Source organism: Schistocerca americana, chromosome 1 (assembly GCF_021461395.2).
Source record: "Schistocerca americana isolate TAMUIC-IGC-003095 chromosome 1, iqSchAmer2.1, whole genome shotgun sequence".
NCBI lineage: Eukaryota > Metazoa > Arthropoda > Insecta > Orthoptera > Acrididae > Schistocerca > Schistocerca americana.
In genome coordinates, this window is record NC_060119.1 from 144454999 (window position 1) to 144468813 (window position 13815).

At 39.6% G+C, this 13815-nt stretch overlaps 1 protein-coding gene across 1 annotated transcript in view; it reads right to left on the reverse strand.

Annotated features, from left to right (window-relative positions):
- LOC124551183 (protein HID1) overlaps window positions 1–2395 on the reverse strand; it is an 87820-nt gene extending 85425 nt beyond the window's left edge. The window contains exons 1-2 of the mRNA XM_047126175.1: window positions 2260–2395; window positions 1800–2013 (exon numbers count right to left, since the gene is read on the reverse strand). Of these exons, the coding sequence (XP_046982131.1) occupies window positions 1800–2013; window positions 2260–2325 (280 nt within the window). The 5' untranslated portion in view covers window positions 2326–2395. The remainder of the gene's footprint in view (window positions 1–1799; window positions 2014–2259) is intronic.
- Between the last annotated feature and the right edge of the window lie 11420 nt (window positions 2396–13815).

Here is a 13815-nt window from a genome sequence, read left to right on the forward strand (position 1 = left end):
ATAGGATTAGGTGAGCATAGGGCAGGACATCAACCATGGCCTAAACAAAGGAAACATTCCAGCATGAACCTTTGCCTTTAGTTCTATTGTTTTGTTAAACTCTGCACTACATCACAGTGTTTGTTTGACAGCTCTGAAATGCTGCTTCAGTTTTTTTTTAATGTTTGTCATTCACTGTCACTTTCACATTTTTATAATTCTTTATGTGTCTTTCTAGTGAAACTAGTTCACAGTTAAGGTTGCACCATTTACTACAGGTTGATGCCTATCCACTGGTCAGAAGAACACTGACTGGCAGCTAGTTTTTAACATGACATACTACCACATCAATAACTCATCAGAGATCAAACTTAGTGATGCCATCTGTTCTGTCCACCATTTCCATATTGTTCTCCTACTGCTGGTGATAGTTACTACAGTTAGTTGCAAACAACTGGGAATGGTAATCTAAATGTCACACCACTTTTTGTTGTTTCTCTATGCAACATGTTTAACTTATATAACACAATGTTTGAAGCTAGCAAAAAGGGATAACATTTCCATAATAATACAGCAACATGCATTACAGAAGTTTGTGGAAATTTATACATGCTCAAGGACTCAAACAGTTGCAGCTGCCAGAGTCACACTGCTCACATGAGTAATGGGAAACTGACAACACAGCCCCCTTCTTCTCTCAACCATATCTGACCTGCCGTCACCCTGTTATTGTGATGCATGGCATACTGTGGTGTTAACACAAACCATCAGGTTGGTGAGCGCTCTGTTTTTATGTGAAAGATTCTCTTGATTGTGTCTGTCATTGCAAAAAAAAGCAATCTGATGTGAGCGTTGAGAAACTAAAGGCTACAAATCAATTGGGTCCACTGAACTTATTGATGCTAAATGTCAGCTTCTCAGACTACATGCCTCATCATCACAATGTTGCATTATACTTACACAGTCAGAGAACACCGACTTTAAAAGAAAATCTGTATTAGATTTTGGAATGTAGGCTGTAGTAACAGGCTAGCCTATAATGTAGTCTGACATCAAGGTTAGGTTGGAAGACGACAGATTGGTTGAGAGTTGGTGAAGCAATATCTAACACTTCAGTTAACACAGTTAGCCTGTTACAAGACAAACAGTAGATAATCTACATTCTGTGAAACACAATCAACTGCTTCCAATATAACTGAGAATTGGGTGAACAAACTGGGCAAACTACATAACTGAGCCACCCCATTTAGAGGTCAGAAATATTAGTGTTAACAAAGCCCCACTTTTTGACATACAGAAAAGATAAATGTATCTTTCCTGATAATAAGGTAAAATCAACTGCTTCTCCACATTTCCAAATTGTAAACATTGCTAGCATGATTAGCGTTCCTTTCCAAATTCCTTCCTAATGTTCCTATAACTTATTAATATTCAGTGGTAAACTGAGGATTAAACAGACCTAGCTTTGTCATATATTTTACAAAATTATGACAACAGATTGTTAACATCAATTAAGAAGATAATAGCTGTATATATACACAAAGTAATTGAGTTTTACTGCTAGGCTGATGTATGGTATTTTTCTTCATTACACACATTTTTTTTTTTTTTTTAAATCCTGCAATCCTAAACTGCAACGAATGTACTACTAGTAATAAGCTTGCCTTTTTGTAGAAAATGTTGAGTACAGAGTATCTCAAAGAAAACATTTAATTTGGGAGGTTCATTTACATTATTTTCATTTTACAGCTCTCATTCACGTTTTATTTTCCATCAGAATTTTAATATGTTAGGGTAAATAATAGGAGTATTTACTTTACCAGTTTGTTGTTCATGCTGTGTACGACAGCTGTTATCCACGGCTTTAACCAATTTCTCAACCGCTTTATAACATAGTGTCGCCAAATTCGATGGCGCTTCTTCGCGCAAAGCTCGAATTTCTGGTGCAGGAACTAATGTAAACACATCCTGCACGTTTGTCACATTTTCCGACCAAAACTGATCCCAAAAACTGTCATCTCCTGCGTCAATTGGCTGGAAGAAACATCAAATATCAAAACAAACTTTAGTTTTGTCACACGTATGTTAATTTTTCCTTTTCATTTTTTTGAAGAAATAATTACTTCGGAAACACATGTTTCGAAAACACTCCTGATAACTACTTTTATGAAGTGAACATCGTCTTGCCACATATATGTATTTACAAACGAACTGTTGTTTCTGACACATAAACTTGCAGACGACGCTCAGACATGTCATTATTGGTAATTTGATCTTTACCTGTGTTTTGGAGGTAAGTTGTACAACAGCTTTGCGAAAATTAAGTTTTGTATCCGTGTTCCCCATACTTGTACTGTGTTCTCGCACTTGTTTATAGTATTTACATCTGACGTATACTTGTGTCAACTTCCTTTCCTTTTTTTTTACCCCTACAGTCTTTGTGCGCTCCCCCCACCTACCGAGGATTAAACCAAGGATTATTACTGTTTAACCAGAACACGAGTACCACGGCCGCCTGTAATAGAGGCGGCCGTGCGAGTACATAAGGAAGGTTCCACCTCCTTGGGTTCCAAAACGCTAATGTTACTTGAATGAAGCGTGGCTAAATTCCTGTACATAGCTTCCTGGCTTTAAATTATTCACTATTGCCTGTATTTTTTCGAACTTGCAATTTCATTACATTAAGAATTCGTACATTCTCTAAAACCTATAAAACATTCCAAGGTCATCAGCGTTATTTAAATGATAGTTTCCACTATTTCTTCATTGAGGCAGTCTAGTAACACTGGAGAGGCTTGTAAAAAGTCTGTAGTCCGTTGAAGTTAAGCAAATCTGTAAATTCTTGTAGTTTTCTTCACACAACGTAAATTAAGAAATTTACGAGACTAAGCGGAACGTCAAAACTTTCCACAATGTGTTTCAAATGGCGGCATTCGCACAGGCCGTCAACGGAAAGGGACGGGACGGATCGCTATGTAAAAGTTAGGCTTCTCGGAATAAAGTTTTTGACGTTGACGTTGGTGGGGAATGGTATCGTCGTCTGCTAATATCGGAAGTTGCCCTATTTTCCATGGTGCTCACTTTTGTAACAGAAGTTGATTTTGTGCTTCTGCTTTTCCTTAGTCTTTATTTTATTATTCAACTTTGTTTTCATAGTACACTGCAAATGTTCCATGGCAACTTGGATTTTTTTCCATTGTGTGTTCTTCCGAAAGCAAAGTCACATATCTGAAAACCGAAAAATTATTTAAGTTTTACAATAACAGAACAGAGTTGGCACCCACACTGTATTTAAATAAGAACATATAGTAAGTTGATGAAGCAGTATCACATTAAGTGAAAAATTGAGCTCTAATGAAGATATCAGCGTGACAAAGGCCACCATCCGAACAAATTACCAAGCGATGTGGTGCACTGGTTAGCACGCTGGACTCTCATTCAGGAGGACAATAATTCAAACCCATGTCCGGCCAAGGAGATCTAGGTTTTCCGTGGTTTACCTAAATCACTTCAGGCAAATGCCGGGATGGTTCCTTTGAAAGGGCACAGCCGACATCCTTCCCAGTCCTTCCCTAATGCGATGTGGCCAATGACCAATCTGTTTGGTTCCCTCCCCCCAAATCAACCAACCAAACCAATTACGTCTACATGTTCGAGAAAATCAGTCGGAATAGAACACGAAATATATACTCTCATGTACCATGAACATTAAACATTTATTAACGAATACAGAAAACAGAGCAAATATTCTGCAAGAGCATGAGACTTGTTATGCAAAAGAATAGTGTTAGTCGAGATCTGTCCCTATTTACAAGGAAGTTCTCATAATGTCACAATAAGGCCATGGGTGAGGCATTGTCCAACTTGTGACATGACACGTAAGTGGTGCCTTTAAATAACGATGCCAACTTTGACCATGTTGTTGCTTGCTGTGTGGAAACTGGTTGTCCTGTGATGCAGAGAACCACAGAATTTACTGAGTTGAGTACATAAATCTTACTCAGATTGTCAGCTGTGGTACACGGTGATGCGCAGTGGACAACAAAAGCGTGAAATCCAATTTGACACCAAGGCAAAGGCTAGCATTGCCATCAATATGTTGTAGACTGGTATAGCTTCTGGCCAATGGGTGAAACGATCAATTGCAGTTAACAGATAGAGTTGACTATAGGACAATGGTAGTGGATCTACTATATCGATATGCATGTGTGTGAAACGTTATAGTGTCCGGTAAATCTCCAACTGGCTCATGCACACGACAGAATATCTTACTGCATTGACATTGAAGACATGTTCAAGCTTACTCATGACAATAATTTTGCATACTAGGCCAGATAAAACATTTTGAAACCAGACGAGTTGATGGTCCAATGCCAGAGTGGCATAGGTTGTGGGGGCTGTCAAAAGCACATGTGTGGAATGTGAGTAGCCGAAAATAGTGAGACTGTCCAGCTAAAATTCCACAATAAGGCTTCACACCTGAACCAGGAATGTCGACGAGCTGTAACTGAAGGGTAGATGATGCATCATTCTGTAGTTTCTGGAGTTCCTGATCAGATTCTAGTGCCTAAGCATGTTGAACAAAATCAGTACCGTAACATTTGTTCCACTCATGGCAGACAGCCAGTAACCAAGTTGCTAATACCATAAATGTTGCGAAAGTCAGTGTTGAACTGGGCACAGTGAATTCCATAGGTCTGTATTGTCGCAGTGAACACTTGTTGTTGTTCTATCTAAAGATGAAGACAAATGGCTTGTGTTGCATAAATATTGTGAACTCTCTGGTTTACAACTGTGGCCGAAAATATTTGATTCATAGACAGTGAAAAGCTCACGATAAGCACTCCATTTTTATTGTGAAGGAGAGGGCTTGTGGAACAGAAGACAGATGGATGCCATTGACTTGCTGCAATAACACTTCACTGATAGCTGTCTGGCTAGCATCAACTACCATCACGAGACGTGCATCTTATGTGTGGTGTGACAGGAGTGCTATATTGTCTATGCTTCCCTATGCTACCTCAAAAGCAGCTCTCAGCACATTTGTCCAGTGGATCAGTGAAAGTCTTGGGTCCAATAAGTGCTGCAGTCAGCAGTTCTTGCAACTTGGCTGAACGGAGGTGGATGATGCTGACAAAAATTCTGCGTTCACAAGAAATGGTGTAGTTCTTTGTTGGTTCTGGCCATGAGAGCTTCATGGTGGCTTCTACTTTCTCAGGTAGCGGCAATGTTTCTGATGACAAAATTTGATGGCCCAAGAAGATAATCTGTGGTTTGCCAAAAGGCAGTATTTAACACCACAACACTAAGTGTTGCTGGACCGTTCTGCTGTGGCTGAAAAGACGAGGATGTCATCTAGGTACACAAAACAGAACGACAATCCTTGCAACACAGAATCAATGAACGTCTGCCAAGACTGAGCAGTGTTTTGCAAACTAAATGTCATACAAAGACTCTCAATCAAGCTGGATGGAGTGATTATGGCTGTCTTTGTAACATCTTTGTCTGCCACTGGAATTAATGTAAAGGCCTTCATGCAGTCCAGTACGCTTAACACAGTTGCACAACAGAGAGCACAGTTGTACTCCCTTAACAGGAGTGCTGGGTAACTGTCGGAAATTGATCTTGGATTAAGTGCACAATACTCACTAGATGGGCTCCTTGTGCCACACTTCTTGGGTACTAGATGGAAAGATGATTACCAAAGACTGCTAGAAGAACTGATAATTCCTTCCCTGAACATTGAGTCAAATTCTGCCCTTCTGATAGTGAGGCATTCAGGAGCTAAACGCCTAGAGTGGCATGAAAGTGTTGGGCCACCAGTCCTTTTCATGTAATGCATGGTGTTGTGATGTACCTCCCTTGGCTGGTAGTCGCGTTATGGCTGGAAATTGATCAAGCAACTCAGCGTATTGCTTCCTGCTGCATGAATTAGCTTGGTGCTGTGTGTCACTGCACTGAATTGGAATCCAGCAGCCGAAAGTCTAGTCATGCTGTCAGTAAGCCTCGTTTTTGCCACATCAGGCAGAAAGTGGCAACACACCAGGGAAATGGTTCCAGTTATTGACTCAGTGACAGCAGCAACTATAAAATTCCAAATGAAGGCGCATCACAGCCCATGCATGACTATCAATGAGTTGTTTGCAAAAGAAAGGCAGAATGTAGTTGGTGGTCAGTAAGTATAGGTGAATCCGAGGATAAATGCACAAATCTGAACCAGTATAAAAAAAAAATTGTGTCTAGTCTTCCGATCACTAATGTAAAGACATTGAGATACCACACAGCACTAGGATGCACTTGTGTCTGTCACTGCAGTTTGGGTAGGTGTAAAGCGAGATGCACTTAAATGCCTGATTTTTGGTGAGACCAGCGTATCATAGGGGACTGCTCTGCGCCACTGAGGACCAAAGATTCATCATGGAATAACTTTGTGATCTTCTGTGACAGTATCCTCTGTGATTGCTGGAGCTGAGACGACATAGTAGTTTACTTATCTGTTAAGCCAGAGCGTCGACCTTATCTGACAGGCAATCATATGTGCACGAGTCTCTGCCGATGATGAAGGAATGTTGCATGGTGCTGCTACTGCATTGATTGATGGTGACATTACTGCATCTTGAATCTTATCAGCCAGATCTGTCACATTGTCTAATGGCATTTCTGTTTGATTAGACACTATTACAGTTTTAACTTGGTCCAGAATACGGCCACTCCAAACCATATGTAGCAAGATGCCAGGTACACTTCTCGTGTCGACTACACTGTGTAGTTGTCTCAGGTACTGTGACAGCTTCCTGCCTCCAGTGTCTTCCTGTCATACAAGCTGACACACACATTCTTCTTGTGATGTGGACACTTCGTGAATCAATGCTGTCTTGAGTTTGTCATAAGAATCTTGTGTATGTTGTGCTGTAATTATGACTTTCAAATAAGTTGCGTAATGGAAGTCGAGCTGACTAGCCACTATAGCAAATCTGGTTGAATCAGTAATTATTCCTGCATAATGGAAACTTCCTTCTGCTTGTGCAAACCAGAGAGTTGGGCTGTGAGACCAGATTGGTGACAGTCTCATTACAAATTGCAACACTGACAGACCCTCTGTGCCTGCTGAATCTTGAATTTTCATAGCTTGAAAAAATTCTTTGGTCACTCTTGAGTGTTCGTACTGCTTCTTCTGGTCTCTGTAGGCTTATCATGCTGGGGTCACCAATGTCAGCATAACTAAGGAAGTAACCACCCAAACTAACTACATTTGTCTGTTCAGGCAAATAAACCGAAATAGCACACAAAATGTAAACACTTGGGTACCATGAACATTAAAAGTTTATTAAATAATACAGAACACAGACAAAGATATTATGTAAGAATTTGAGGCTTTTTAAGCGCTGCAGTAGTCCTAGTCGAGACCTGCTTCTCTTTGCAAGGAATTTCTCACACTGTTACCGAAAGTCGCAAAAAACAGAGACAACAAGTCAACCATAGTCAATGATCTTGATTGCTACAACGAAGAAAAATACAGTTTTTAAGACATTAATAGTTACTTCAAAATGGATAAGGTAAACAGGCTCTGTTTTATTCCCTTATAAATATTGTTTAATGTGTTTGTATGTAATATATTGTCACTAGTAAATAAATGTCGATCTTTTGAAAAGTTGTTTCACTTCTCAGTAGTTAAATATATAAAACTGTTCAAGAATATAAGTCTTGAATTTTGCTTTGACCATTAATTAAATTTATCATTGGTTGTTTCTTACATGTGATAAAATATTCTGACTTCTTGTATCATGGACAGTATCTCATAACCTCACTTTTACCTTTACATACTGGACTAACCCATGGCCTTCTAGTCGAAGGGGCGTTATGATTGTGACGTCACCAGATGTTGTGTTCCATTCCATTGATTTTTAGTGTGAATCGAGCTTAAAACTCTATCACATTTTCCCAGAATCTTAATATCACTGAGAACATTGCCTTGTTGTTTCGAAAAAGTAAATCTCAAACCGCTACCCGAGAAAAGGAAGAAATAAGTCATAAAAAATTATTGGTATGTTGTACTATCATCTGGTTCATAAAAAATAAAGGTATAACTTAGCACTATACAATGACAGAACATTTTACAGTGCTTTCTTTCAGATGGCAGCATTAACATATGCTGTCAATGGAATGAAAGGAGACAGAATGGGATATCAGTGTTGGTTGTCAAGCTAGACAATTTTTCAGTTTTTTGTTGCTCTCAAAGACAGTTGTTCTGCTTCTTTTTTTTTAATTTGTGAGTCTGCAGTTTGCTGGATTTGTCGCAGATGAAGGAGTTGTAATGCAGAGAAAACTAGAAATTAGTATTCCTTCATTTATTAATCTATTTTTACGTGTTTTGGAGCCACCTATCATCAGAATTCTGGTTCAGATAAATAATTACGTAGTTATATGGTTGACTTCCGACGAGCATGAGCAAATCAACAACATAACTATGTAATCCTCTAGTTTTTATCTGTACCAAGATTCTGATGATGGATGAAGATAAAACGCTTAAAAAAAGAATTTATAAATGCAGGAATACTGGTCTTAATTTTCTCTGCATTAAAATTCCTTCAACTGTGATCAATTCAGCAAACTGTAGACTACACAACTTATTCACGATGGTCGGCTACCTCCTGGGTGCCTTTGTGGCACACTTTTGTCAGTTGTACTGCTGACAACAAATTTCACTTTTCTTAATTTCAGACTGGATGATTTCCTGAATTGAAATGAAATGTTCATCAACGCTCAAATCTGGTTTAGGAAGAACAAATCAACAGAAACAGCAATCTTTCAATTCATGAAAATGGTCATAAATACCTTGGATATAAACACATTAAGCAGCAGTATACTCTTCAATTTATCTGAAGCATATGATCTAAAGAGCCATGAGTTACTGCTTCTGAAGTTAGATTGTTTCAGGGGCTGGGGACTGCTCTTCAAGTGGTTCAATCCCTATCTCTTCATCAGTCAACAGAAAGTACAAATATGATATCCAGGAAAGGACGGATTAGCAGTTGTTAGTATCTCATTTAGATAGTCACCTGACACCAGTTAGTTCCATTAAGATGGACTTAGAGAGATTATGGGCAAAGTTTAAGTAGACTGTAAATCGTGGTCTGGAGAATTATGTGACCAGTAAGTGCATTAAGGATGGAGAAGACTCGCCACGGTTTAATAACGAGATTCGGAAAATGCTGATGAATTACAAGCTCTTGCACTCTTGGTTCAAAAGAGAATGTGTAAATGACAACAAGCAGACATTGGAAGAGATTAGTGAGTCTTTGAAAAGATCTACACGTGAAGCATACAACTACCACCACTGTCATACCTTAGCCTAAGATCTGGTAGAGAACCTGAAGAAATTCTGGTCCTTTGTAAACCAGCTAAGTGAGTCTAGGGCTTTCATCCAGTCACTTGTTGACCAGTCTAGTGTGGCAGTTGGAGATACGAGAACGAAATCCGAAGTTTTAAATTTCACTTACAAGAAATCGTTCACACAGGAGAACCATACAAACATATCTTTGGTTGACTTTTGGACAGACTCCTGTATGGACGACATGGTAATAAGCCTCCCTGGCGTAGGGAAACAATTGAAAGAGTTGAAAATAAATAAGTCCAACGGTTCAGATGGAATCCCAATCCAGTTTTTCAAAGAGTACTTACAGCATTAACCCTTACTCAACTTGCATTTATAGCTAAACACTTGCCCAACACTAAAGTCCCAAGCGACTGGAAAATGCGCAGGTGACTCCTGTGTATGAGCAGGGCAAAAGAACGGATCTGCAAAATTACAGACCAGTATCCTTAACATCATTTTACTTCAGAATCCTTGAACATATTCTCAGTTCAAATATAATAAATTTTCTTGTGACCAAGAAGCTTCTGTCAAGAATCAGCATGGTTTCAGAAAGCACTACCCAAGTGAAACTCAGTTTGCCCTTTTCTCACATGATATACTATGAATCTGTGAATGAAGGGAAATAGGCAGATTCCATATTTCTAGATTTTTGAAAAGCGTTTGAGGCAGTACGCCAATGGTGGCTGTTAAAGAAGGTACGAACATATGGAATAGGTTCACAGATATGTGAGTGGCTTGAAGACTTCATAAGTTATAGAACCTAGTATGTTGTCCTCGATAATGATTGTTCATCAGAGATGATAGTATCATCAGGAGTGCACCTCAAAAGTGTGATAGGACCGCTATTATTTGTATATACATAAATGATTTGGCGGACAGCGTGGGCAGCAATCTGAGGTTGTTTAGTGATGATTCTGCGGTATACGGTAAGATGTTGAAGTTCAGTGACTGTAGGAGGATACAAAATCACTTAGACATAATTTCTAGTTGGTGTGATGAATGGCACCTAGCTCTAAATGTAGGAAAATGTAAGTGAATGTGGATGAGTAGGAAAAACATTTTCATAATGTTTGGATATAGCATTAGTAGTGTTCTGCCCAACACAATCTTTTTGTTTAATTATCTGGGGGTAATGTTGCAAAGCGATATGAAATGGAAAGAGTATGTGAGAAGTTTAGTAGGAAAGGTGAATTGTCGACTTCGGTTTATTTGGAGAATTCTAGGAAAGTATGGTTCATTTGCAGAGGAGACCGCATATGGGAAGCTAGTGTGACCAGTTCTTCAGTACTACCAGAGCGTTTGGGATCCATACCACGTAGGATTGAAGGAAGACATCGAAGCAATTCAGGGGCGGGCGCTAGATTTGTTACTCGTAGGTTCGAACAGCACATAAACGTTACAGATATGCTTCAGGAACTCAAATGTTAATCCTCGGAGACAAGGCGATGTGCTTTTTGAGGAACACTATTGAGTAAATTTAGGGAACCAACATTTGGAGCTGACTGTAGAAAGATCCTGTTGCCTCCAATACACATTCAGTATAAGGACTACAAAGATAAGGTATGAGAAATCAGGCCTCATATGGAGACGTATAGACAGTCATTTCTCCATCGTTCTATTTACAAGTGGAATGGGAAAGGAAATATGCGATTGTAGTCTTTCTCAGCATATTCCACTGATGACTTCTTCTCCGGTTATCAGCCGAGTGGTGGCGTCGTCTTTTCGCAACGTTTCAATGAGTTTCGTACCCATCATCTTCTGGCCAGAAGGAATCATGGAAGGTGCAACCATCCGGAAAATGTGGCGAGCCTTGGAATGACTGATGAAAACTGTCCGGGCCGTGAGGTCATATGTGGACCAGACTCAGTATAAAGGGTAGACATAAAATTATCATTTTGTCCTTCCATCGAACACCTGAATCACCTCCAAAGTGTCACTGAAAACTTAAGTGTAAATCACAGCTTTCTTGTCTATACAGGGTATCCAAAGATGATATGGCGGCAAAGATCATTCAGAGCAAAAATGTCTGGTAAATATGTGCTCCAAAATGCATATCCTAAGAGCTATGAGTACTTCTTTGTTTGCAATACTGAGAGATAAAATGTCTAGTAAACATGGGATGTAAAACGCCTTCCATAAGAGCTATGAGCACTTGTTTAGTAGAAGAGATGTGTTGCACAGTAGCGAAGATGAACTTGAAGTGATAGCCCTTAATGTAAGCTATCTTCAGAATTCAGAGCCCACATTTACCAGACATTTTTTTCTTATTTTGCTCAATACTATTAGCGAACCTACTTATACCTTCCAGCTTGTGATGAGAATGTCTCCTCAGATTTGTAATGGTTTCATGTACAAAAGACCATTAAAAAAACATAGCCAAAATGTAATTCATGAATATCACATTTTACCTAACACCATAGTAATGTGAGAGATTACTTTGCACAATATCTCGTTGAAACAAAGGTGTTTTTTGCTGCAGCAGAACCTTCTCATGAAATTTCAATCACCAATTTTCTCCTCAGAGTGTGAAAATATTTTGCCGGCGCCCATCTACATAGGGAGAAATGATAATCATAAGAAAATAAGAGAAATAAGAACTCGAACAGAAAGATTTAAGCAATCGCTTTTCCCACATGCTGTACGAGACTGGAATTATAGAGAAGTAGCTTAAAAGTGGTTTGATGAACCCTTAGCCAGGTACTTAATTGTGAATTGCAGAATAATCATGTAGATGCATATGCAGCTGTAGAAACAGCAGTCGGTGAAACAGCACCCATCGACCTCCCTTTTAAGTAGTTGATACCTGATAGCATGTAGAGAAGAGCTCCACATTACTAATGTCTCGGGTCTGTAGCTTGATACGTGACTGTCAATGCATCAGAAAGTACCATACATGGGTCACAAGTCCAACCCACAACACATCACAAGATGGCTGCCGTACACTGTGGCACGACCTAGCGTCTTAATACAAAGAATGATGATGTATATACAGAAATAAATTGAAATAAGTAGGTTGATAAGCACTTATACCGTAACTGAACACAGAGAAATGGTTTTAAGAGTGCTATTTCTTTTTCAGTTCCCAATCGGTCACGAAATTAAAGCCACAGTGAAAATCCGGTAAAACTTAGCACAGATGGGTTTGCAGTGTCTATAGTATGGCCGTTACTCACGTAAGGCCGCACATTTCAGTTCTGAACCCACAGGAAGCATGTAAAGATGATTAGAAAAGTAGTGCCTCCCGCCTAGGGCGAGGTGCGTGCTGCGGGGTTTCACCTAACTTCATGCAGCCCACATAACGTAACTGTCATGCATTCTCTTCATGACATTTCTCGCCCATACAGTGCAGGTGCAACGAAGACACTCCTACAGCTTTTTCGATGGGGAGTGTTTGATCACCACCATACAGCCCAGACTTGGCTCCCTCTGATTTTCATCTCTTCACTCACGTGAACCGCTGGCTATGACGACAGCGTTTTGGTACAGAAAACAAGCTGCAGACCAGCGAAGAGAATTGGCGGAAATCACAGATGTGTGCTTTCTGTGGCGAGGGTTTCGTAGTGTTTGTGCCACACTATAAAAAATTTCTAATCCTGAGCAGCGAGTATGTAGAGAAGTAGCTGGAAGGTGAAGCTAAATGTCTTAAATAAAACATCTATGATTTTCACCGTGGATTTTTTTGGTGCCAGATCGGAGGATGAAAAAGATTAGCCCTCGTACAAACCTACGTGGGTGCTAAAATCTACAAGTAGAAGATTCAGATTGTCGTCAAGAAGACAGAACATTATGTTCTCATCTCACGGTTTTGAACAAAGCAAGAATTGCTTCATGTTTTAGGAGAGAGTAACGACATTGAATATACAGCAGACTAAGTTAAAAGATATGTGAGACACTATAATTAAGTTTCATTCAACTGAGTTTTCATTTACTACATGCAATCACAGGGCCCCAATCCTGCCCACAGAATAATTGCGACCAAGTGATGACAAATAACCTCACCACTTTAAGCTTCACCATGGCAAATAAATTGGAATGGTTTCACCCAATTCTTTATTCATTGTAGAATCTCCATCACAGAATGGACGTCCGTCAGACAGAGGCAGTCTTCTCTCCAATTACTACGTTTACTATATGCTAATCTTGTGCGGATATCTATATCTGTCTCCAGTCTCAAGGGAAAAAACTTTAACACTATCATTATCCCTCCCCTACCACACCATCAGCACACGTCTTATGTCATGTGCACTGCGCTTTCACCACAGATGTTTGTAGACTGTATCACACCTGTTGGGCAAACATTCGGATGAGCAGTCTATGAATATTACAAAGCCTCTCTCACAGGGCGATCCTCAGCCCAATATTGCACACCACAAGTATTGCTGACACTGAAATTTCTCTGCCACCAACTGATAAACTATTACAACATGCACAGGATATATGACTATTCCAGGGCCATATCT